Here is a 25,464-nt window from a genome sequence, read left to right as displayed (position 1 = left end):
AAACAAAACACCAAAAAACCAAAACAAAAAACCCCAAACAAACAAAAACAAAACCCACCAAAACAGACAGATTGCACCAAGAAGCAATCTGTAGATTTCTTCATTTCTAATGAACGTCTGTGTTTATTATTTTAAAACTCCCATCTCTGCAGATTCTTAATGCTTCTGTCATGTTGCCTAATTAGATATATTTGAAAAAACTGGAGTTCCCTTTTTATGGATGTTTACATGATCAATATTATTACAATTAATGACAGATAGATTTTCAGACAAGTAAAGTTCAGACATCACTTTGCAGAAAAATTACTAAAATTAGCGCTTGGCACAAACCATGTTAAAGAAATAGGTTACTAGTGAGTTGAGAATGAGGAGTGCTCTCTTTTTAATTAGAATTTTTTTCAATCTTAATGTAATAAATAAAATGATGCATCTGTAAATAGATAACTTAAATTCATAAGGAAAAGAGAATAGCCTCCCGTAGCATAAATGTGCAGAAATGGGATTTCAGCAGTTTGTGAAAGTGATGGTGTACATTTCCCACTTCTTTCTATTCAAATCTTATGAAGATTTTTTTATTTGAAGTCTCTTCTGCAACCGTTTTCTCTTGGTTGCTGAGGATCTTCAAGCCTGTTTACTCACAGCCTGAGAATTTTTAGCTACTTGCCTAACATTAGTCTCCCAATCAGAAAGGAAGTAGTCACCAGAAACAACTTCTCTGGAAACTTCTCCAAGCATCCTCTCTATGGACTAAATGGTTATTTACCAGACATTTAATAAATGCTTCCTTCTGCCTCCATCACTCAAGACATTTGTTTTATTCCTTCCACTACAGACACTGATCAGAATTTAAGAGTTAGCTGAGCTTTATAATATAGGAGTTAAGAGGTGTAAGGTTTGTTTAAATGCCAGAGGCATGCTTGAAATGCCCCCCTCTTCAGATTGGTTACATTCTTCAGGATGCTAGCTATTCTGACTGGCTATATAGTTGTGATCTGAAACAGTGTTTTTTTCATTCCTGATAGCACTAATAGTTGCCAAGCACAGTTGCATTCACTGAGCTGTTAACATCTAGTCATTCAAACTGTCCATAAGAGTTATAACCACACAATAGGAATAACAGAATCATTGTTTCGAACAGGGCTGTTGGTAGGTTAAGTGTATTTATAAAGGTGGTCATTAAAGGAAAGCTTCAGCTCAACATTAAAGAGAGGCTCTTTCCTGTGGCTTAACTGTTGCTAACTATGTAGGGAAGTAAGAGGCAGGAACACAATGGTAGGATGAAGGCCTTCCCTTGGTTTGACAAGTACACAATTACAAAAACCATTTTAACAATACATGTCTGTTTGCCACTAGAAATCCTTCTGAGTTCCTAATGTTTTGCAGAGTGCCCTGGAGCTCCAGGGTCTACCAACTCAAGGCTATTTAAGGCACTTGCTTGAACTCTTTTGCCCAGAGAGTTTTGCCACATGAACTGAGGTGCATTTTAGGAGAATACAATCTGAGCAGACCAAAGCTTTTCATTCTTTCCTCAGGAGCATTAGTCTTTGTGATACAATATTCCAGATTGGAACAGGATTACATAAAAATAAATCCCACTGCAGTTCTCTTCATAGTGTGTTTTACTTTCTTTCAGTCAGATCAGTATCTGCGAGATCCAAAGAAAAGTGTACATGGAACACTGCAAAACTGGACATCCCATTACTGACAATTATCTTCTCTGTAGAGGAGATATCCCACTGGCATAATTTCACCATTGTAATCAGAGATACTGTATGCTTGTATTGCTGTAAAGGAAAGGTCGGCATTTCTACGTGTGCTATGCAGGCAAAGGAAGAAAAGGATAGAGACAAGTTCTACAAGGATTAATTCTTGATTAATCTCATTAGTTATAATGGAAGCACAGAAAATTATATGAAATATAACTCCATGTAAGTACAGTATACTCTTCAAGCCAGGAACTGTATGTGCTAGTCCTTATAATCCTTTAGATAAAGTTGGAAGCCACGTTACTGTGTGACAGAGGTAGGCTTAAACAGAGCTTTACACTGACGAGTTCTTCTGCGCCAGGTTTGTCCAGGTGTTGAGAGCACTCTTCAGTCAAGTAAGCCTGACAGAATAAAAGCTCCTTTCCCTTGAATATTGTGCACATTAGAGAGGAGGAAAAATAATTAAGGCAGTAACTTCAGTAACTATTAAGATTTTTACTGTATTGGGGTGTAGTGTATATATGGGTAGAATATTCACCCAGACTCTGTGGTTTCTGATAGTAGAGAAAATTCATTCTGGTGCTGTTTCATCCTTTTCCTTCTCATAGTTTTAGCTGTACATTCAATTTTGTATATGCTACAGCATTATACACCTCAGTCTCTCAAGGAAATATGAAAACTTCAGGAAGTCTGGATGTAACGGCAGTTCCTAGAAGGCCAGTCTTATTAGGCTATGTAATAAATTTGGATAACTCAATACCATGGGATATGCCTAGCACACTGGTAAAAAGTTCTTGCTTCTAACCTGTGTTCCAAGGTTTGTTGGCTGAAGCAATTTGAGACAATCCATGACTGAAGGTTGAGGAACATGCATATTGCCAGATTTCAATGAATCTGGGATTAGCGTTTCTGTCTGGCAGCTAGTGATGATTGCAGTCTGCAAATCTTTTGGATTAACAAGGTTTCAGGTTTCAAAGTATTTGTAAATTGCAGTAACATACAGCATGACATTCTGCCAGTCTGGACGCTCAGTTCGCACCATTTCATTGATGTCCTGTCACAAAAAGAAGATCAAAATTAAACATGACCACCTTGCAAGTTCATGTTCATGTTGTGCTCATCAAAGCTGTAAAGCTCCCACTCTGAGAAAGGCTTAAGGAAAGATTTCCGTTTTGCTCAGCATGTCATTTGCCAAGTTCAGATGGCGAAAGGTACTTCAGTGCTTAAAAGTTTAAAAACAGTTATTTTTGGGCCATCTGCTAAGGGCTACCATCTCAGTGAAAAGCAACATCAATTTTGTGACCTGCAGTTCATGAGTCCAATATCAGAGTATACCTCAGCTTTCTTCTCATTTAATGCTAACAATAAAACAGTTGAGTATTGAAAGATTAGAGCCCAAGTGCTGCAGTTAATGGCATGCATGAAGAATTCCTCTCTGCACATGCACTTTCCACAGCAGGATCAAGGTCTAGCTAGGTAACTGAAACGTCACTGCACAATCTTGCTCTTTAACAGTCAACCTTTTTACTTGGCACTGTCAAGTGTCACTTTACAACAGTACCGTGCAGTGGTGGGCAACCTGCGAGAGCACGCAGCCCGTCAGGTTGCCCACCGCTAATACAGTGATTTCCAAGGTAGATATTTAACTAGGAAAAATTAGCATTTATTACCAAATCTAGTAAAATATGTACACTGAAGGAGAGGCAAAATGGGAGGAGTTAATACCTACCTAACAAAGCTATGAACTGATCTCTACCTATTCTAATTATTTATATTGCACCACAAGTGAGTAAACTGATTTACAAACAAGTAAGATGGATATATCTTGCTCGACAATCTACGCACGAAACCTATACACAAAGGAAGGGAAAGAATTCAATATGTTTTTTAAACCTTCCTTATTTTTTGTGACTTTTTCTTAAACATTACCTATATTCATTTTTAACAGAGAGTTCAAACAGAAACAGCAATTATTGTGATAGAGTTCACTTTATGAAAGGAGCTGTGAGTAGTCAAAACACCACGTTCAAGGAACAGCTGAAATAATTTCCCCTAATGTTACCCTCATTAACATTTATACACACAGTGACTATTTGCCACACAAAACACACAGTGTATGCTGCATATACTGCTAACAAACTTTTCCTGTGAAAGATACGATTTCCTCTTATAAGATTTAACTCAGTTTGGATGTACCTGAGCCTATGAAAGTGTCTGCATGTGTAGGGGTTACATTTTAAGACAGTTTTTGGTCAGTCAGTTCCAGGTATCTTGTAAAGTCCTCTTTCTAGTACTGTTATGTACTGTAATGTCAAGGGAGAGGAAACTGCCATGTAGCTAATTGCATGTAGGCATTTCTACAGCTGCTCTCAATAGTCTATTTTTACATCTGCATTTGGTAAAAAACTTCACATTTCAAAATCATGAACTTCTGAGGTATTTAAAAATACTCAGCAGTTGTATCTCCATTGTGAACAAATACAATGGCTGGTCAGAGGTTTTGATAAGGATCAAGGAAAGTGTTATTTTTAAATGTCTGACTATATAGCATTGTGAGTTGCTAACTCAATGGTAATTTTGCTAGAATTCAAGTTACACAAGTCCTAATTAGTTATTTAAATTCTTTTTCTGGTCCTGGCAATTCTAGCTGAATTGCTGGAGACATCTACCAGGGCTTGGGTTTCTTCCAATTCCATGGCTTCAGAAAAGTCTTCCTCTTCTGGTAATTATTTTCATAATGACAAATTAGTAATTCTTTTAAACTCTGCTCAGGAATTTCTTCTTGTAGGAATTACAAAGCCTCTTAACTATTGTTACTTAGAGAAACAGTTTCACAGTTAAAAACTTAATTCATTACAGACCTAGTATCAAATTTTCTATTAATGCTGCCACTGTTCAATTATGAAGAAAGCCTCTCTAGCCAACAATATTTTGGACATTTGCTGGTCTAACAGATGGACCACAGAAATCATGACCTTCACACTTTATTGAATTAAAAAAAAAACAACAAACTTTCATGGGTTTAATTTGTACCTTCAGAATTCTAATAAATTCAAACCATTTGAAATGTAAACCCAAATCTAGAAAGTACGTTGTACCCACAGTTCCTTAAGCCACCAGCAGAGACACATCCCAGGCTGTATAAAAAGCCTGGTATGTCTGCCCTGCAGACTTTCTAGGCCAGAATATCTGTGAGCAGTTAATCTGTCCTCTACTTTAGCTTGGCTCTATTGTTTTGAATATTAATGGTTTCTTTATAGGCTATAGTTTGTCACAAGACAAAATATCTGCCCTGTCAAGGAAGAAGCCAAGAAATACAACAAAAAATTCAGAACAGTAATGTCTGCATGGGGAAGTAGCCTTCATAAAAATATACAATCATTTTTCAGATCATTCTGGGGCAAATGAACTGTCCTCATTATATTGCTTCAGGTCCAAAACACAGTAATCTTTCTGTCACGGAATTTCATGGTGCAAAGTATAAAAGACATTTTATAAACAGGACGTTATCTACTTAACTTAACACTTACCAGAGTAGATTTTATGCCAACACTTTCAGCTGCCTGAAAGGCCAGAGTGAAGTTTCTTCTCTGTAAATTTAATACAACATTTATATGAAAACAGAAGGAAAACTACTTTAAATTTAAATGGACTTGTTACTTGAAAACATTTCTAATAAAACCCTATATTGACTTCAGCTACAGTTTATAACTAAACCACATTTATAAAGATGTGTCACAGCCATCATTCAGTACAAGGGATACATGAATGCCTGTAGGAAGTATTTACTATCTGCTGGAATCAGGAAAAGATTTTTCAACAATGCTAGAACAGACAGTGATAACTGGGCACTTTAATTTGCCACAGATAAAATACAAAAAGAGCCAAAAGCCAAAGCATCAAATGATAAGTAGGGAAAGAATTTTGTTAATTCTGGAGAGGGATGTGTTTTTACATCTATATTTATAAGAAAGATGCCGCTAAAGGGGATTGCATTTTAAATTAAATGTTATCAAATAAGGAGAAAAAGTGAATATTGAGCAAAGTCTGGGAAATAGTAAGTTTAATAAGATTCTAAACTTCAACCATTAGAGGAATTGTTCAAATAAGAGGTAAATATAACTTTTAAAACTTCATTTGATAAAAGTACAATAGATTGGCAATGGTAATCAATAAGAGGTCCTTGTAGCCACTTTTATAGAGGTGGTAGAGATGCACTCAGGGGAAGTATATACCTTTAATAATCTATTCTAGGTAATCTTTTAGCACTCCTCAGAGTAGTAACAGATACCATATGAAATAAATCTTTATGCCAATGTCCAATGCAACTTATGGAAGATTCTTCTCTTAACTCTTACCAGCCTTAGTGTTTATGTAAAACCAAAGATATAACTTTAATATTCATATGGATGTGTGATAAAGATTAAATTGAATTTCAAGTACAATTTAGCTCTACACAAGTAAAAATCTCAGCACTAAGTCTTAGAAGAAACAAAGGACTGTAAAGAGGATACTTAAAGAGGAAAAAGGAAAACATAAGATATTAAGAAACAATGATTATTTAATATATACCAATGGACTGAACAATAAGAATCAAGGGATCCATTAAGGTGAAAAAACAGTTATTTGTCCATAAAAATGGCAAAAGTAATAAACTCTCTCTTTGTGTGTGTTAAGAATTTTTTTTTGCATTTGTTACGGAGATTAACAACAATGCATCTTCGGAAGATGGGTATTAATTACAACACACTGGAAGAAACTGGGATTATTCTTTTTCCCAATTTATCTTTAACTTTTTATCCTTTAAAACACTGATTTTAAATTTTGCTCTGGAGGAAAGCAACAAACACCCTGAGCAATATGGGATGGAAGCATGTTCAACAAAAAAGATATCCTCCTATCACCCAAAAAAGGGAATAAACTACTCCAAAGCACACAAGTTCCTGAATTTCAGACCTTTAACATTAAATGGTAGGGAACATTTTGGTTAAAGACTACTGACCACTATCACCTCAACTGAAAGTCCTTTCCACACACCGTTTGTGATCTTCTCATCTTAAATTTATGTTCGTTCATTAAAGTCTTCTTACATTTGTCCCAAAGTTCTTATTTGTCCAATGGCCTCAAATAATTGATAAACCTTAATTTTATAACCACCCTTACCTAATTTAAGTAATATAGTAATGCTTCCTTTTAAAATTTTAATGCAAGGAAGTAATCCCAATTTTGTCTCTCTCTTGTTGCAAGCCCATCCATTCTATGTATTTTTTTATCTGCCCTAAGGGTTTTTTTTTTTTTTAAGCTTAACTATATTTTCAGTTAGCATAGGCTAAACTGGATATTATATTACTGTACCTTGTCCTGGCTGTTCAGTTCTTGGTATGGAATGTGAGCTGGGAGGTAAGTATGGAGGACTGCACAGAAGGCCAACCCATCGTTCCAACTGCTGCTGAAGTTTGTAATGTCAATATTCTGTAAGGGAAAAAAGGAGCCTATAAATGATAGCAGATTACCATTTACTACTGCTTTAGAATTTGACTGAAGTGATTAGAAAAATAATATTATTTATGTTGTACCATTTACCAAAAGAATGCCAAAGCACTTTAGAAATGGAGATGCAACTGAAAATTACTTCAGCTTCAGTGCTGAAATGGTCAGAGACCAGAATCCAACACTACTGAGGGTGAGAAATAGACCAGCACAGGAAAGACAGATTAGTTCTGGAAATTAATTTGCCTTCCTATCCACAAAAGATACATGATAAACATTAGCAAATGCTTTTGTGTTCTTTTTAGATAGTAATGTTTAAGTGAAGAACATGTTAGACACAAGCAGAAACCAATTATAGATACATACTTCTGGACTTGTTCTGGAACTCCTAAAATATGCTGAGCTGCTATGATGTGTTTTCAAAGCATGGGAAGATCAGATTTTCTCATATTCTACTGTATTACTAATTATGCAAAAGGACTAATCAATGAGCACAGATATTTCCTTTCCAAATAAGGTGATAATTTTCATTAGAGGTAGCCGATACAAAATATTATACAAACTCAATACTAATTCTTGTTCAAAGATGAGCCACTGGAATACCCAGACATGAAATATGGCAGGGAACCAGTTCTTTGAGTAAGACAGAAAAGTAAAATCCTTATTTCTTCACTCTGCCATCCCACACACTCCATATCTTTCTGTCCCAATCAGCAGCTAAGTGGAACAATTAAACAATTCCCTTTATTCCACAAGAGTTTGTACACAAAGTTGTTGAAAAGAGAGTCTGCTGCCTCTGCCAAATGAAGTTAGCAACAAGATGCCTGAGTGACCTTTCTAAATCACTGTGCACTTCGCTGCTGTCAGGAAAACAACAGTAAAGAGGTTGCTGCCACCCAAATGGATGGCAGTGAGTTTAGATTCTTTTATTTAAGAACCAGTTGGAAACTGCTCCTACCGACCTATCATTTGAGACCTATATGAAGAAATGTAAACTTCTATATGTCAAATGAACCCCTCTCTTAACTGGACTAGACAGCTCTGCTATTGCTTTATATTTGATATTACACTAAAACTGAAACAATCTGCAGTCTCAGAATCCAAGAAACAGCAGATAAATCAACTTTTTCCTCACAACAGTAATACCAATCACACCTCCTCACAAAAGGCTAATTCTAAGCACTCCCTCTTGTTTAATCTCGATCAGAAAAGAATGTACAATACCAAACAGGATAAAAATTAAAGACAATGCAACTTAAATCATGCGAGACATTTTCTTGTCAAACCAATGAAGATTTTGCATTACAAATGGAAAGCAACAAATGCTGCTACTCCGTGCCCCACTGACCCCCCCCAAATCTTCATTTCCTACCCAGTGTCAGCTCTTTTTACACAAACTCCACAAAATACAAGTTCAAACTATGGTGATATAAGTGTACGTGCTTGGACTCACAATGCCTGCAGGCAGTAGCTTGTGCCTTGCTTTGCAATCCAGCAGCCTGCTTCCAAACGGAAATAGCTTTGTTTGAACCCCTCAGTGCTGTGGGAATATGTTCTTTGCATAGTCTCAACTTCCTCAAGACACAGAATGGAAAAAAAAAAAGCTCTCCCTCCTTGCCCCTCAAACCACCAGGAAGCTGGAATCCAATTAATTTGATTCTGGTCCTTTTCAGGAGATGTCAAAACTAGTTAAACGCTACTTGAATTGGGGGAGGGGTCGTTTCAATTTCAGCAAAAAAATAATTGAGCAAATTTTATACAACAGACAGCACCAAACTTCAAAACAGCTCACAGTCAAAGCTAATACAAATTCCTTGCCATCTATTTATTCTAAGCTGCTCTATGAGACCACCCCCCCCACGGCTGCCCCGCAAGCCCCCTGACCCCCGTGTCAACACGCACTCCTTGGAACTCACCTTCCCCATCACATCTATGCATAGAACACAGATGAAGCTACAGGGAGGGGCTCCCCTCATCAAAATGCTTGTAAGCAGCCTGGCTTTAAAATGAATTATCTCTCTCTTATGCCAGAACATAAGGACCCTCACTGCTGCCTTCCATCTTTTCCAGTCTCCTGCTGCAGTTTTGGCGTCTTCCAATGTCATTTTGATAGTTTTCTATTCTGCTTCTATTGTTCATTTCCATTTTAAGCTTGATCTACCTTGTTGCCTCTTGCTCTGGGGGTTCCAGTCTAATGCCTGTCTTGTTATGTTGCTTGGGTCTTTTCTCCATGTATGTACTAGTCACCTCCACTTTCGTTCCATAATATCCTGTCCTACCAGTTTCTGTTTTGTCGTCCATCAGAGTTCTTTGTTTGTGATTTTTTCTAGCCAGTTGCTATTGAAGATTTGTCTAAGTCAGCTGTTAATGAAAAGTAGGAGTTTAGACAGCAGTTTTAATAAGTCTCCAAGTATCAGCACCATCCAGTAAGACCAAGTTTACAATGGCATTAAATATTCAAAGTTTAATTTGGAGGGCAAGATTTCTGTTTCTCTAGATTAGCTTGATTGTTACAAATGGGTGTCTGGCTTTCACTAGTCTGGCTTTAATGTTTTCATCTGTTCCATCTGCTGCATTTACAATGCTGCCAAGTTACGTGAAATATCAGACCTCTTCTATTTCAGTTCCAGAAAGTGTTATCGGTGGTTCCTGTGTGTTGATTCTCACGGTTTTAGTTTTCTCACTGTTGATTTTCATCTGTACTAATTGTGCACAGACCCGGAGATCATTTATTTTGGCTTGCATGTATCTGTGAGTATAGGATAGCTAGCTGATGTCATCTGCAAAGTCGAGGTCTTCTAACTTGTGTGTGAAAGTCCCTTGTATATCCCTTGGTGATTCTATTTACTTGATGTTAATTTCCCCGCCAAAACAGTCAGCAGAGAGCAACGTTAAATCCTGCCCACCCTCCCAAAACAACCACATCTGGCTACCATAATTCATTTAAAATTGATAAAAGTCCCTAAAGGTGCCCATCTCATAACTACAGAGACAATACAACAGAAAAGACTGACCAGATGCATAAATATCCTTCAAATGTCTCCCCAAGGGCCATGTTTTTTTCAGGGAGACGGTCGTCACCAAACCAAGTGATAACAAACAAACATCCAGCATGTGTGCATAAGGCCAAACTGTTACATGGCTTAAATTCTTTAACCCTGGACTTAGCCATAAATGGTCCAATCACACCTTTTGTGAAATCTATGAGGCAACCGTTGAGAAAAACAAGTACAATACAAAGAGGAGACTAATGTTATGTACAACTGAAGATTTAAAGAATGCAGATGCTTCGTGTAAGAACATATGCCTCTATGCCTCTCCTCTCCCCCACCTTTTACTGCAGGGTGTCATTTCTCCCCATTAATGCCATTGTGGATGCCTCACTGAATGGACTAGTCTTGAATTTCTATCTTACCAGGGAGACACTTAGTAACAAATTACAGAAAAAGTAGCCACTTCATATTGTTTGGCAACATTCAACCAATATCTCTAATAAGCACAAGCTCATAGTTAGTTGATATAAGTGATAGTTGGCTGCAAGAGCCTAGTATTGAAGTTGGAGCTCTGACGGTTCCAAATAACTGTGTAGCTTATGACAGCAGTAAAAAATAAGACAAGTTAGCCTGCTATGGTCTTCAACATTTACTGTGATTCACTAAACCAGCTTTGAATAAGTGCTCTGGTCTTATCTTATTTTGTAAAGTGCTCAAATATAGAGAATGTGAGCATTTTGCTAGTAGGTTGCCTAGTAATCAGATAAACAGTCTTTTCCCAGTTGCTTTTAAAGTTCACTTCAAGTGGTTATTGCAGTAAATTCAGCTATTTGTATGTATGCTCAGCCAAATGGGTTTGGTTGATATATCTACCATTTAGGCATCAGTTTGGATTTGGTTTTTATTTGAAAAAACACTTTTCTTTGCAGCAGTAAAGGCCACAATTTTTAAATTAAAACTTACATTTTGCAAAAACAGACGACTCTCATGCTCACCACTTCACTTTAGTGAACAGGGACCCCAAAGGCTGGAATTACATCATGAAGCTCAAGAGGCACCTAAGGAACTGGCTGACATGGAGGTTGGGATTTCATCCTTATTGCTACTAAGGAAAGATTTTTATTCCTTTATTGGGGAAAACCATCTCTTGGGCAGTGTTTCTGATAGACAAATGAAAAGGTTAATGGCTTTTTTTTTTTTTTTTTTAAAAAGACCAAAGAGAAATATCAGTTTAACAACAGATGAGTGTATCTGAGGTATTATTTCATGTGTTGGAAGGGGAATGGAGAATCCAAAACACACACTGAAATCTATCTTCTATGACTTAACTAAATATTAATATAATATGGGTGTACATCAGACCATGAAAATTCTAGTCCTTCATCATAGCTAATAAATTATGTTATTGGTTAAGAGTAAAAGCTTTAAAAGAAGCAAAAAAAAAGTGTTTACATTTATATACAAAAACAGTGATTCCTTTCTGGACTGCTTTCAAGAAAGTGTTCAGATATATCGTTAAGTCCAACAAACAGACCATTTTAATTCTCTGTAAACAGATTTGAAAAGTAAAAATATATGAGGAGTCATGCTTTGCTTATAATGGTTACATATGGTTATATAGTCATATCCCTTTGCAATAGGCTTATTTCAAAAATACTACTCTGAGAAGTAGTCAATATATTAACTTTGCTCTTGCTTTTTCCCCAGGATATGAAGACTCTCCCCTGAATGTTATGACTTAAATTGCAGGGTTTTATTTTTGTTTTTTTCCCTAAATAAAGCTAAATTATTACAGAAGGAAGAGTTCTGCTGGCTAATTCACTAATACAGAGGTTGTATTCTAAATGAAGTCTTGTTGGTAACCAATAGGAATTGAACCTAATTTCGCCAATTGAAGAAGTGATCATGTTACTATTTCTTTACAGAGAAAGTTTAAAAAATACCAGTGAGACATATTACCTTAGAACACAGTGAGACATACTTATTGACAAAGTCTCTCTCAAAAAATAAAGCTTTTCTTATCTCCTCTATATTTCTACTGCACACCAAGTACATTTAAACAAATGGAAAGTAGGAATAGTGACCTTGGGAAATTGCACCCTCAAAATGATTTCTGGAGAAACAACTGATGTATAACATGCTCAAAGGAAATGTAACTATAAATTCTCTTCTTTGGGGGTATCCTTAACTTTTGATCCAGGACCTGGCCAGCAGTACATTTATAAAATTGACAGGGACTACCTGGATAACAATATCATCCAGAATTATAATTCCAAAACAAAAATTTTTGGAAGGAATATTAAACCTCATGCTTCAAATTTTAAACTACTCTGTTAGAGATTAGGATGTGACTTAATATGTAGGCGCTGGAGGAGGTGGGCTGGAGGGTTAGATTATCCCACATCTGCCTGCTGTGGGGTTCCTATATCTTCCTCTGATATGCTGGATGCTGGCTACCACCAGAGATAGGATATTGGACTAGATGAACCTTTTGGTTGCACAGCTGAGAGAAGTTTCCTAACGTTACTCAGAGAAAGGTGTCAGCCAAAAAGAAAAAGCAATTGTTTTCTTTGTTAAAGCTTCTTCTCAAGCAGAACAAATTGAACTGGCTCCCCAATAACCAGATAGTGACTCATGAAAACAGATCAATGAAAAGATTCAATTTAGAATCATAGAATATCAGGGTTGGAAGGGACCTCAGGAGGTCATCTAGTCCAACCCCCTGTTCAAAGCAGGACCAGTCCCCAGTCAGATTTTTGCCCCAAATCCCTAAATGGCCCCCTCAAGGACTGAACTCACAACCCTGGGTTTAGCAGGCCAACTGATTAATATGCTCGTTACATCAGATTTTGAAAAAATAATAGTAATAGTAAAAATAATAATCTTACTACCACTGTGACACTGCACCTCATTCTTCACAGTGATATTATATGATTATGACATAATTATTATGTATTTTATGCAAGATAAGTCATGTGAGGAGTCATTGGAAAAGGGTTTTTTTGTTGCTGAATTGCTTTGCTGAATATGATTATCCTATTTGTTCGCATGTATCATTTTTGTATCTGAAGTTATGAATATTGACTAGGTAACTAGCTTCCCCTCCAAATCAGCACCCCAGTCTTCCCAAGCACACATTTCCCCGTCTCACACTGTTTTTTGGGGAAAAGATATATATGTATTGTTTGTGAAGAGGCAACTCTTTTCTGAAATTCTCTTGACTTCTTTGACCTCCTTCTCAATCTGAGTTTAGGCCTGAATATAAAAAGAAAACCATGTCTGTCTCACCTCCTGAAAACTGTCTTCTAGAAATGGATGATGGCCAGTTGTCCACACTTTTTTTTTTTTTTTTTTAAATCTCTCAACAACCATATACTACTGAACTCTGATTGTGGTAGATGGTACTGCTGGAGTGGTTCATTCTTTCCTCTCGGAGATCCCAAAGGGTAGTATTGGACTCCTCTACCTCAAAGGTTCTCCTGTTTTGCAGGGTTCTGCACTCTCATCCTTCCTGTTCAATATGGAAGGCCACTAGATGAGACTGACGCTCAGGGTGGATAAAAATCAATTATTTAAACATAAATAAATAAATAAATAAATAAAATCAGATTTTTTTTTATTTAAATAGGATTTTTTTGATAAAATGCTTTTTGAGGAAAAATCTAACTAAAGATCGTTTTAATTAAGAGACATTGCAGCTCAAAGATATCTCATCATGGAATAGGGATTATAAATTCTAGTTCTACAGTATGAGACAATATATTCATGTAATGTTTAAAACAAGTTTTGTAAATGAGTTCCAATAGTTCATGGATTAGCGACCCAATCTTATGGGGTTCCACAGGCTTCTGTACAGATTATTTAGGTTAATCTTTCTATCTACCCAATGGGGCCCAGTGCTCAGTCTAGAAGATACCATCAGAAATGTTTAGTTTTGCAGTTCTCAAACTGGATTTGTGTCTCCAGAGGTAACATGCTTGTTAATAACAAAAATGTTTATAAATAAAGAAATAAATAATATATAGAGGTGAGAAATAACAGACCTCACCCCTACTGTCCCTCTGCAAATTTGTGTACACAAAGTCAATCCCTTACCTCTCTAAAAGTGCAAAGTTTAAAAAAGTTCAGTGAATAGAAGATTGTTGGGGGCAGAATAGATCTGGACAAGGAGAAGAAGTCTGAAGATAAATGTAAGAAGTGAGGGACATATGCGTTTTGTTAAAATACTATGTGTTTGCTGTTGAAGAAAAAAATCTAGAATATTTAATGTTGTTGTTTTAGTTAAATAAAACAATTTAAATGTCTGTCTGGTTATGTTCTCCTCTTAATACAGCATGGAAAGAAAATCCTCCAAATACTGATGATTAACCTGTTGAATTGGAGATAGCTCACCTCTCAATGACTTCATAAATATCTACTTCAATTTCCTTTGGTAAATGAAATAACCAATCATTCATTTTCTGATACAGCTGTAAAACTTAAGGTTATAACAACTATGTAGAAAACCATGATTAAAACAAGTCTTTCTGCCTAGTGATTTAAATCAACTCCACCCTTTTGATGTTACAATTCTGGCTGCCGTGCCAAGTATGCAAATAACACAGTCTTTTGTTACATCCACATGAAAGGTCTCTTGACTCTCCCAGTGCTTGCCAGAGGCTGGGGCTCAAATGAGTTCAAGTTGGTTGATGATCAGTACTACAAAACTGAAATGTTACTGATAGGGGGACAATTTGGAGAGGGCAGCAGGGGTGATGTCTGACCCTATGACTAGGTGCGTTAGTTCCATAATATGGGATTGCTTCTAAATCGCTGATAATTTCTGGAGTGCAAGATTGCATAAGTAGCCATGAGCACCTTCTTCCGACCTCTGTGTAGTGTCTTTGTGACCTCAAATCAGTGCAACTTTACATGAGGCACTTTTGAAAACACATTGAGAAACTTCAACCAGTGCAGAATGCAGATGCCTGTTTCCCTCCTGGCTGTCTCACTGTTGTGAACAGCAATAAAACTCAGTTCTGCAAATCAGTTACAGGTGCAATGCAGCTTCTCTCTCCAGAACACTCCAAAATGCAACTATAAATGAATCACCTGACATTCTGAATCCCAACCAAGAAATCTTGACACAAAAAGTAACTAGAAACAGCTAAGTTCTAAAAGAGCAAAGAAGAAGAAAAGAAGGCAAGGCCCTCAGAATATACTACCTCAAATGGCCCATCAGAAACGAAGTCTGATTACCATCAGATTACCCGGCAAAGTTCTCCTGTTTACTTGGGGTTTTGAGAGACTGAGATGCAGAAGGATTGTAGGGAGTTATTTTGATGAGGATGAAATTTGTTTTAGTTTTTGTTAACATGCTTTAAGGTTACCAGATAAGCAGATTTGAATAAACCAGAAAATAAATATTCTTGAGAAGTGTCATATGAGTGTCATAAAAGAAACAGGATCCAGATCTTATTTCTATTACTTGAGTTGAAACTGCTGTTATCAGTGTCTTCTACAAGTTGCATGCTATATTTTCCTTTGAATATGAATCAACTGAATAAAAACGAAACCTTAAATAGAAAAATCAATATTTTTCACTGGTTTCAAGGGCAACTAAATGCACACAACATCTGGTCTTTATATATTTACAAAAGCACCAGGTTAATTTGGAGAGAGACAATGCATTATTTTTATGCACATTGGGGAAGAAGCCAATCATCATTTATGAAGCCACAATTAAGATTTATGGAGAGATTTTTTTGCCTTAATTTTCACTTTCTCTGTGTGCTCTCCGGTAACTATAAATATACCCAGAGCAATGCATGCAGTCTCCAATTCTGGTTGATTAAACTGTCACTATAATAAAGTTTAAAATAGAAGAAGCCTTCTGATGCCATAGTTTCCCAAAGAATAAATGTAAATGTGATTTAAATATAAATATTAAGATAAATATTTAGCACATGCAGTCTTTTCATCTTCCGAGCACCAATATTAATTAATCTTCTGCACCTTTGTGAGGGCAAGCAGTAACCCCATTCTACCAGTAAAAACTGAGGCAGACGTTAAATAAGTCATCTAAAAACACAAACTGCAACTGTTAAGAGTTGGGAACATACAAGTTTTCTAGTCTCTCAGCCCTGTTTCAGCCATGCTGCTCTCATTTTTTTCTGAAACATGAATCTCTTCTAGAATGTTTGTAGTATATCAAAATATTCTGATAACAAAATGAATTCTTAATGGAATATGACAATATTTACCTTCATATTAGTCTTAAAAATAGTGCACATTACTTACCCTTTGCTTATTCTTGTCTATAAATGCAATATTAAAAGTAGTTTCATTTCAGGACAATTTTTCTCCTTTCTAATTGGAACCACTGGCTTCTAGTAACAAGCTGCTCAAATGAAAGTGTATTGCACACACACTATTTTAGTCCAACAACTGTACGGCCTCTAGTACTAATCATCACAGAATTATGGGGTTAAGGTGGAGGCAAAAGGAGGGACCCTATTGTTAACCAAAAATTATGAACGTGGTGTTAAATGCACTGCCTCTCTCTTATTCATTCCAATACACAAAGAGCCAACTTCACTTATGCTAACACAAACCAGATCACTGAATGTGCCAGAATCCAAACCAGGGATTAATTATGAAATGTTTTTCGTAAGGGAAGGAGAAATATATTATATTAGTTCTGTCTCTCCATGGCATGAAACACTCAATTTGAAAACCAGTGAATTTCAAAATTTAAGGTAGAATTAGTTTCAGATCCTACATCTGCCTGAGTCCCACTGGAAACTTTTATAGATTTATAATTACATTTTTCCTCCCCTTTCAAGTGCCTTTTTCTGTCCCTTCTAGCTATGCGAAAGACAGGAGGAAACTGACTTCATGCAGAGCACTATCAGAAGCACAAATAAAACTGAAAAAAAATGGAGAAAGCGACTTTTCCCTTTAATATTGTAGTTACAATAAACTTAAATGTCAATTGTATCAACAGTAGGTAAAAATTTTCACACGTGTGAACTTTAAGGAGGGAATACACACAACTTTGAATCTTTTAGGAATGTTCCATTATTTTACAGTGAAAATTTGAAGTGTAAGTCAATCTGAAAGTGACTGTTTCCAAAAGCTTTATGTAGGAGTAAGACCAATGTTCAGAAAAAAATATAGAGCAATCCCCATCTCTCAACGATTCTTGTCAGTTCCAGCTTCTCTTAAATAGCACATAGAAAACAAATGCATCTTCCAAGAACGTTAACAGAGCCAGAAAAGCCAAATGGAAGGGGAAAAAAGCCACAATGGAAGGAAACAATTAAGGAGACCTGCTTCTGTTTACCAGCTGCTTTGCATGTTATGGATGATTTTTATTACATCTAATTAACAGGAGGTACAGCATGGCCTGATGGGCTGACTGAACATCCAGGAAAGGGACAAGTTATTATCTGAATGAAAATATATGCCCCAAAACATATCTAATTATATTTTCAGGAAGCACAAATTCAAAACTGGCACATTTAAAGACAACAGAATTTTTTTCAAATACCTTCACCTAATAGTAGCATTGTTGGAGAATCTTCATTATGATGAACTCAATCTACTTTAAAGCTGCACTTTCTTCTATTTAACTTGCACTAAACTCTATTCCTCAAGGAATCAGTAACAGATTGATGTCAATTTAAGACCTCCAGCAAAACTTCCTCTTTGTCGTAGATCTGATTATTGGCTAAACTAAGAGGAGTCTTTCCCACTGAAATCCACCCAGAACTTTTCTGGATGCTGTTTCAGACCATACACAGTTAAAGCAATAACCATAAAGAGCTGGGTTTCAAGGAAGCTGTCAATCAAGAAATAAGCCTTTTCAGAGCTGGATGTTCTTTATAGGGAAAGTGGGTCAGGGAGGTTGGAGTATATTTACATCAAAAAGATGGGAGAGTATCTGTAGGAGTATTATTGGCATTTTAGGAATTAGTTACTGTATTGCAGTTTTAGTAATACTTAGTAGTTATGTGAAATCATCTCTAGCATTAGAGACAGATTGTTCATGTAAAAAAATCAACTCTACTAAAAAGGATTAGTCTTCCAAAAAATGGATGTTGTCACAGGCTTTCTGTGGAAGGCAGATATAAAATGGGGATGAAAGAACATACTTAAGTTCTGGTTTTGTAAAATCTTTACTGGGGGCAGGGCTATGTGAGAAAATATGAGTCAACATATCAAACAGGTCACAGATTTTATAGCACATCACATTTAAAAAGTTTCTAACCAATGGGTCGGCAGTTCTCATAAGTAATTAAATTTCAAGCATTTCCACTGTGAGCCAAAATTCCTGTATAACTGTACAAGGCAAAGGAGCAGCAGCAGCCTGACTGAAGGAAAACATTGCTCTGCAGCACACTTACACAGAAAAAGACCGGAAGCTGTTCCGACAAGAATGAAAAACAAAATGTGTTGTCACCTGTGCCTAAATGCATTTTACTGGTTAAATAAGCAACAGAACTATTTTTAAACTTCATTACAAAATACCACATTAACACAGAGCTAATTCTAAAATTTGCAGCAAAGGCAATCAGCGACCGATCTCACTCACATTTCTCCTTGAGCTCTATGTATGCTTAAAAGTAATAAAGTATCTTGTGTAACTTCTAAGGAGCAGAATAGCAGAAAGATTGATGTTAAGTAGGTTATTCAGTGACAGACTCTTTTTGGCTAGCTCCACAGCTAAAAACCATGGGGATCCAACACAGTCCATAGCTGCAAGTTACAAACCATGTAGGAAACATGGAAAACTATTTCCTCAGTACATATCCACAACTGTCTTCAGTCTCACTTGACTATAGATACTAACTATACTTTGATGCGGGGGGGTGGGGGGGGAAGAGGAGGGAACATGCTTACACATCAGCTAATCTTCTGAACCTAGCTCTGTGTCAATAGGAGAGGGGAGACAAGACATCATCCAGACTCCCACACCCAATGGAACTTGGCTCCTAACTTAGGAGTGGATGAGAATGAGTAAAAGACAAGGGCTCTGTTCCCCTTTGCCCACATTGTGGCAGCTGGTGATAGGGCACTGAAATCAATGATTCATTTTAAAAATTACAGCTTTGCCAGTGGTATACACCTAACTCTGCACAGGCTAAGAAACCCCTTGTTACTACATTAGCCAGCAATGCCACCTGAGCTCAATAATTTTATGACCAACATGTACAGTTTTGCAAGATACGTTAAAATAAGGGAAAATCCAATCTCATGCTTCACAGCATGAGCAATTTTCAGAGAGGTTGGGAAGTAATTTTTGTCCTTTCACCAATGTTTAATACCAAACAACCAGGTAGGTACATTATGGTTTCTGATTTATTTTTCAATTTTCTCTGACACATCAGAATGACAGATGCTGGTGGCAAGACTCCATACTTCATTTACCAACAGCTTGATCAATCTTGTACTCCTCTGAGTTGTGCTTCCATCTGTTCCCACTGCAGGTCCAACAGCACATTATCCATTAGGCTCCTGGGCGCTGCAACCCCTAAATCTTCCTCCCTTCTCCCACATGGTGTTATTCCTGCTTGAAACTGCCTCCCTACCCTGCTGGGATCAGATTCAGCTATCACCACCAGACCCTTTTATTTCAGACTCCAGCCAGGAGTGCCTACTGCTAAACCGTGATGTGATTCTGTTGCCTGTCAGTCCTCACAACTGTCCCTGAGTTTGTCTGTTTTCCATGTTCAGTCTTGCACTAGGATACTGCAAGGGTGAAAGTTCAGTTATCCAATCTCTACTCGGTTGGGAGTGGTTGGCTCCCAATCACTACATTAAAGCAGACATTAGAGGGAGCAGAAACAAACATTTCTGGAAATTACTGTTGGGATCCAGAGCAGTCCCAATTATCACCTTGTTCCCAGCTGCCATGAAAGTGAGCTGCAGATAGGCAGCCTGAAAAGGCGATGAATTCCAAGTCAGAGCCATTGTCTGTCTTATCTTTCCCCATTACAATATTAACAACTCCACTGGTGTTTCTTTTCATGCTGGACTCATTACATTCCAGTTGGGTGAGACAAGACTCATAAGGAGTAGTCTTTTTTCAGAAGTTTTTGGCTAGAACATCATAAGTGGAAAGGCAGAGACTAGAGTTTTGGCAGTCTGAATACTTTGATGACTCAGCCAGCCAGGACCAAGGAAAGTTATGTGAAACCCTAAAATATTTTTATTCGAATAAAGCCTTATGTTGACAGAGAATTCTTCCCATTTCATTCTTCCCTACTTTATATTCTAGTTTAGTGTTCCAGACTTCCCTTGTATACAAACAAGTTTTAAAAATAAACCCAACTAGTTTACACTCCCCACTTCATTATGTTTCTAATGCACAGTGTTATAGGTTCATTCTGCATAAGCCAATTAAGCACACATGAAAACAGTTTTTTTTTTTTTTTAGCCTGGCGTTACATTCATTCATCTCTTAACACTCGATCATGATGCAAACCATACAAAAGAGGTTGACCTTTGGTTATGGAATTAAGACTAAGGATGCTTCAATTTAAAATTCTATGTTTGGTTAATAAGAAAATGGTATCCGTTTTTTGGGATCCATTTCTGAAGTCTAGAAACTACAACAAGAGTCTGTGTGGTATAAGAACATTACCTATGGCTCAAGAACTCTAGTTTCACTTTCCTCAAAGATTTTCAAAACTTCACCTTACTTGGTTCCACAAAGTAAGTGAGCTGCCATAAGAACCTCTACAGGGTGTCTAGTGACCATTAAGACAATTAAATAACAAAGCCAAGCAGCATCTTCAGATGTTATCTGTCTCTGTGCTTAGACTTCCCTACTCATCTACACTAGGCCCACACAACCTCAGGTTAAACTCATCTACAGAAGTACTAAGCAATATTTAAACAAAATTGACCTGCCAAATCCCATATCCTCTGGAGGGCACCATTAATTTTCTGGCATAAAGGGGGGATGAAACCAATAAGGAAATGAAAGATTCACCCACGCTACAAGGAAGAATGTGTGATGGAAGAGAAACTGATTGCATTTTGAATGACAATATTTGACAACTTAAAGATTCTGCTTTTATTAAAGTTATTTAAAGCATTATCTATCATTTGTTCCTCGGTAAGATAGTAGGTTGGAACTACAGTTAACAGTAGATCCCCTTGGGCACCCCCTAACTCTATACCACAAAATTTACTGGGGCACATATCTCCAAATTTGCAGGAAGCGGGCCTGATTGTAGGATCATTTAAAAAACTAAAAAAATTATCACTCCAAAAACATCATTAAGGTGTAGCTATAGCTGCAGGCACATATTAGCAGCTTCAGTGAATATTACCAAGTGAAGTACTATCAGAAACCCAAGAACTATGGAGTTAATATTGCATTTCTCATACCAGACACAAAATATTTCAACTCTGCCCCTGCAGTAGTGCCCTGAGTCAGAATCTTATACTATCTTCTCTAGCCACATCTTCATTTTACCATGGACCACAAAACCTAGAATGCCTTCATCTGAATAGCACAGTGATCAAAGTTGCTCTGCAGCCTTAAAAAAAAAAAAAAAAAAAGAGTCCACACAATACGCAGAGAAGAATTTTACAGTGTCCTGATTAGACGAATAGCATACTGGGGCAATCATTCCCAAAACCCTATTAAGCCCAAACCTGTAAAGTTCTCATCGCACTCAACATCATTTTGCAGGCAATTATCCAATTGTCAGTACACAGAATTAGCATTACTATAAACAAATTTCATGTGTCATGGATTTAGAACATTAATACAAAAAAGATCAAAGGTTAGTGTGGCAAAGCAGCACATCTGGGGCCAAACTCTCACAGAAAGCTAATACATTTTATAATTACAGAATACATCTTTTGAAACTCTACAGGCAAAGAAGGGAAGACAGTAGGTGTCTGTACTGGGGCAAATTAAATATAGTCTGGGTGCCCTGTTTGACTATAGAATTAACTGCTTTCCTGGGTTTATGTTTGTTATTTAAGTAAAATTCTTGGAAAAGAATATGCATTTAAATCACTTGTGTGCACACTTATGGTAATATATGTCAACATTAATAAATATTCATACTCATGGAGCCAAAAATTAAAATTTGTTTGCTTGTCTAGATGGGGTACTTGCTATATGTAGTAGTAAGAACTAGATATACAATCAGTAAGAATACCTATTTGTTTTTTTTGCTGAGCTGCATAAGGTCACATTACTGAAAGCACTATCTTGTGTCAAAGTTAGCAGGAGTTATGACATGGAATAGTTGGTATGGAATGCATCAAATCAGATACATGACAGCTCCTCTCTCAACTATAGCAGAAAAGAACCAGCAATAAATGCTAATCAGCATGCTCTTTAAAATGTCAAAGAATGACCAGCTGAAAAGTGAGTTTTAAAGACATAAGCCTCCTGAGAAATGAAATTTGCTGTCAAAATTTTGGGGACCACTAAATTCACAGGACAGCTTGTAAAAGAAGATTCTGGGAAAGCTTTTTAACAAACTGCTCTGTTAAGCATGAAAAGGAATTCCTTTCAAACAGGAAACAGTTTGCTCATTTCATTGTAACATCCAAGAAACTTTATTGTTAATTCTACTTGTGAGTCCTAACATCTGACCTAGACAGACAGTATCTTGATGAGAAAGCACATGATGTTTTCTTCTTTCTTCTTACACGTTGGTCATAGAAGTTAGAGGGAAAACTCGTATGCCTTTTTCTATTGCTATTTTTCTAAAATGGAAATAAGGGAATGTTAATAACTGGCATCTTCTGTCTGCATCTGAGCTGCTTTGGTGACAAAGTAATACTGAAGAATCCACACATTCTTAATTATTTTCTGTACTTTAGAAGCTAGTAGTGACAGGGACATATGTATACAAGGCCCAAGATACTGTAGAGTGCTGACCACGTAAGTTTTTGTGCTTAAAGTTGTTTATAATCTCTTTCTGGATTACAGAGTTTGTATTTAGTTTCACATAAAATTATGTTAATATTTATGCTTTTAAAAACAACAGCCAAGGAAGGTAGAAGTTAAAGCCTTTATTGTAACATTAGCTTATGCGCACTGCACATACTGTAATTGTTGACCTCCTTACAGATACCTCTGGACTTGCATACCTCATCTGCTATCCTTTGTTATCTTATTTGGCTGAATTAGACAGTAAGATCACATTTTCAATATTTGGACATGGAACTGGCTAATAAGTGTGCTATCAAGGCTCCATGTATTATGAGGTCAGAGATCCACTCCAGAACTGTGCTCCAGAATCTAGGCTTTCATTAAAAAGATTAAATTTCTAGCCCTTAAAATTGAAGAAAACTTTAAATGTGAATAAACTGTAAGATGGCATGTGGTCTTCCAAAATCTTTAGGTAGCCTGGGACAACAAGTCTGAGAGCTGTAAAATGCCACCATTCCTCCACGGGACTTAACTCTGAGACCTACTCATGAAGATTTAAGTGTAACAATTAAGTATTTTACTGATCATATGAGAAGAAACATCCTGAACCATACACTGGAATCACTTCTATTGATCACTTCTGCCAGCTCTGGGGTAAACTGTGAACCACTAAAATCATTGCAAATGGAAAAAAATCTCTTCCAATTGAAACTGATGGGGGAATTATGGATAAAGAAAATGCATTTATCAGAGCTGGAATTTTCATGTAAATGGTACTTGCTAAAGTGATATAAACTCTAGAGTGACAGCAAATGGCCAAGTCATCTGTTTTTACATCCCATCTTAAAGAGGACTCCCTCTAGGAGCACACTTGCAGGGATCCAGTGGTTGCCACTTGTATTATGTTTCTGGAGATAAATTCTTTCATCTCCAAAAACATAAATGGATAGTAAGAAATGGATTCAAAATTTACTGCCAAAAAAAAAAGATTTAGTGAGTAAGAGCTGTTCAGTTACTGTTTTTATTCTGTTCAATATGTCACTCCTTCCATCATTACTGCACATTACTCAAGCTGCACAATGAATGAAATAGGGGTACTGTGGATAAAATAGAACGTGATCCTACCAAAAACTAACAATGTACTGACGAGGTAGAGTTAAGACTGGAAGGGCAATCTTACATTGGCATTTCCTGACTTGAGTGTTTCCTTTCGATCCCTAAATGTTCTTTTAACAGTTTCTAATGTATCACTTTCTACAGTGTTTTTATTTACAACAAATTAAAAATCCATTATGTGGAATTACTTGCTAGACAGGAGTATGATGTGCTTCTTGGCACAAAACAGTGTGTCTGCATGTACAACTTTTTAAAACCATTTTATTCTATGGTGAAAATTCATTATGATTTGGTTGAAATTAGAAAGGCGCTTCTGCAAATGAGGGACTATATCCCATCAAACTGCAAGTTTCTACCACCTTCTACTAAGATAGTAAAAACGTTTTTTAAAAGTCTAAAAAATAATTTCATATTGGCAGAAAAGTATTTTCCTCCACTCTCTGTACTCAGAGAATGAAACTATATTAGTAAAACATTTGCCATAAGAGTCACAGGACTCTGGAACATCCTCCTGCCCTGGTATGAAACAGCCCAACCTGTTTTCTATTAATCCTTTCAGGGCACACTGCAGGGTTTAGTTCCTTCATCTGGCCTTTGAAGAGAGAGAGGTGAACGGATGTGAAGAGTGATCTGTGAGGATTTTAGGAATTGACCATGTGCTGCTGCTTAGTACAAAGGATGAGCTGAATGCATTGGATTTTGTTTTTGTAATTGGCAGGGCACTTAGAGCCCTTTGTATGGGCACTTTAAATAAAAAAAAAATAATATAAAGACTGGATCTGGCTATTTTTTTCTGGTTAAGTTTGTCTAGTTCATCAGTTTATAGACACACAGAAACTCAACCATTCTCCACTTCTACTGGGACAAATCATCCCAGGGGCTTCACAGATAAAATATTTCCAAAACAAAAAAACCCCAATAGTTGTGCCTGGATCTACGCTCTTTATCAAACATAAGCAGCTGCAGTTATTTTATTTATATATTTACACACACACACCCTTTCAATACCTGTTCTAGTTATAGGCAATCAACTTCCCAAATATGGTCTCTGGCCCATATTTATTTAATAGAAGAAACTATAGCTGTTTCAAAGGGAAAAAAGTATAAAAGGTGCGAGAATGAGATTGGAGAAACAGATTTTTGTTGACCGTTATGATGCTGGACTGAACAAGCCTCTCCTACAGTTAGCAGTGGCAGAAGACAGAATAAGAAAATGCAGATTCAAAGGGTCCGAATAATCATTTTTACTCTCTTGCTAATACTTTTAATT

The 25,464-nt window shown here is 36.7% G+C and overlaps 1 protein-coding gene across 3 annotated transcripts in view; it reads right to left on the bottom strand.

Annotated features, from left to right (window-relative positions):
- Positions 1-358: 358 nt before the first annotated feature.
- Positions 359-25,464, bottom strand: part of SPECC1L (sperm antigen with calponin homology and coiled-coil domains 1 like) — a 101,187-nt gene continuing 76,081 nt past the window's right edge. For all 3 annotated transcript variants that reach the window (XM_050924457.1, XM_050924458.1, XM_050924459.1), the window contains 3 exons: positions 7,062-7,178; positions 5,237-5,296; positions 359-2,760 (listed from right to left, as the gene is read on the bottom strand). In XM_050924457.1, coding sequence (XP_050780414.1) covers positions 2,671-2,760; positions 5,237-5,296; positions 7,062-7,178 — 267 coding nt within the window. In that variant the 3' untranslated portion in view covers positions 359-2,670. The remainder of the gene's footprint in view (positions 2,761-5,236; positions 5,297-7,061; positions 7,179-25,464) is intronic.

This window comes from Gopherus flavomarginatus, chromosome 15 (genome assembly GCF_025201925.1).
Source record: "Gopherus flavomarginatus isolate rGopFla2 chromosome 15, rGopFla2.mat.asm, whole genome shotgun sequence".
NCBI lineage: Eukaryota > Metazoa > Chordata > Testudines > Testudinidae > Gopherus > Gopherus flavomarginatus.
The sequence above is the reverse complement of the archived record's forward strand: the minus strand, read 5'-3'. Positions and strand labels throughout refer to the sequence as shown.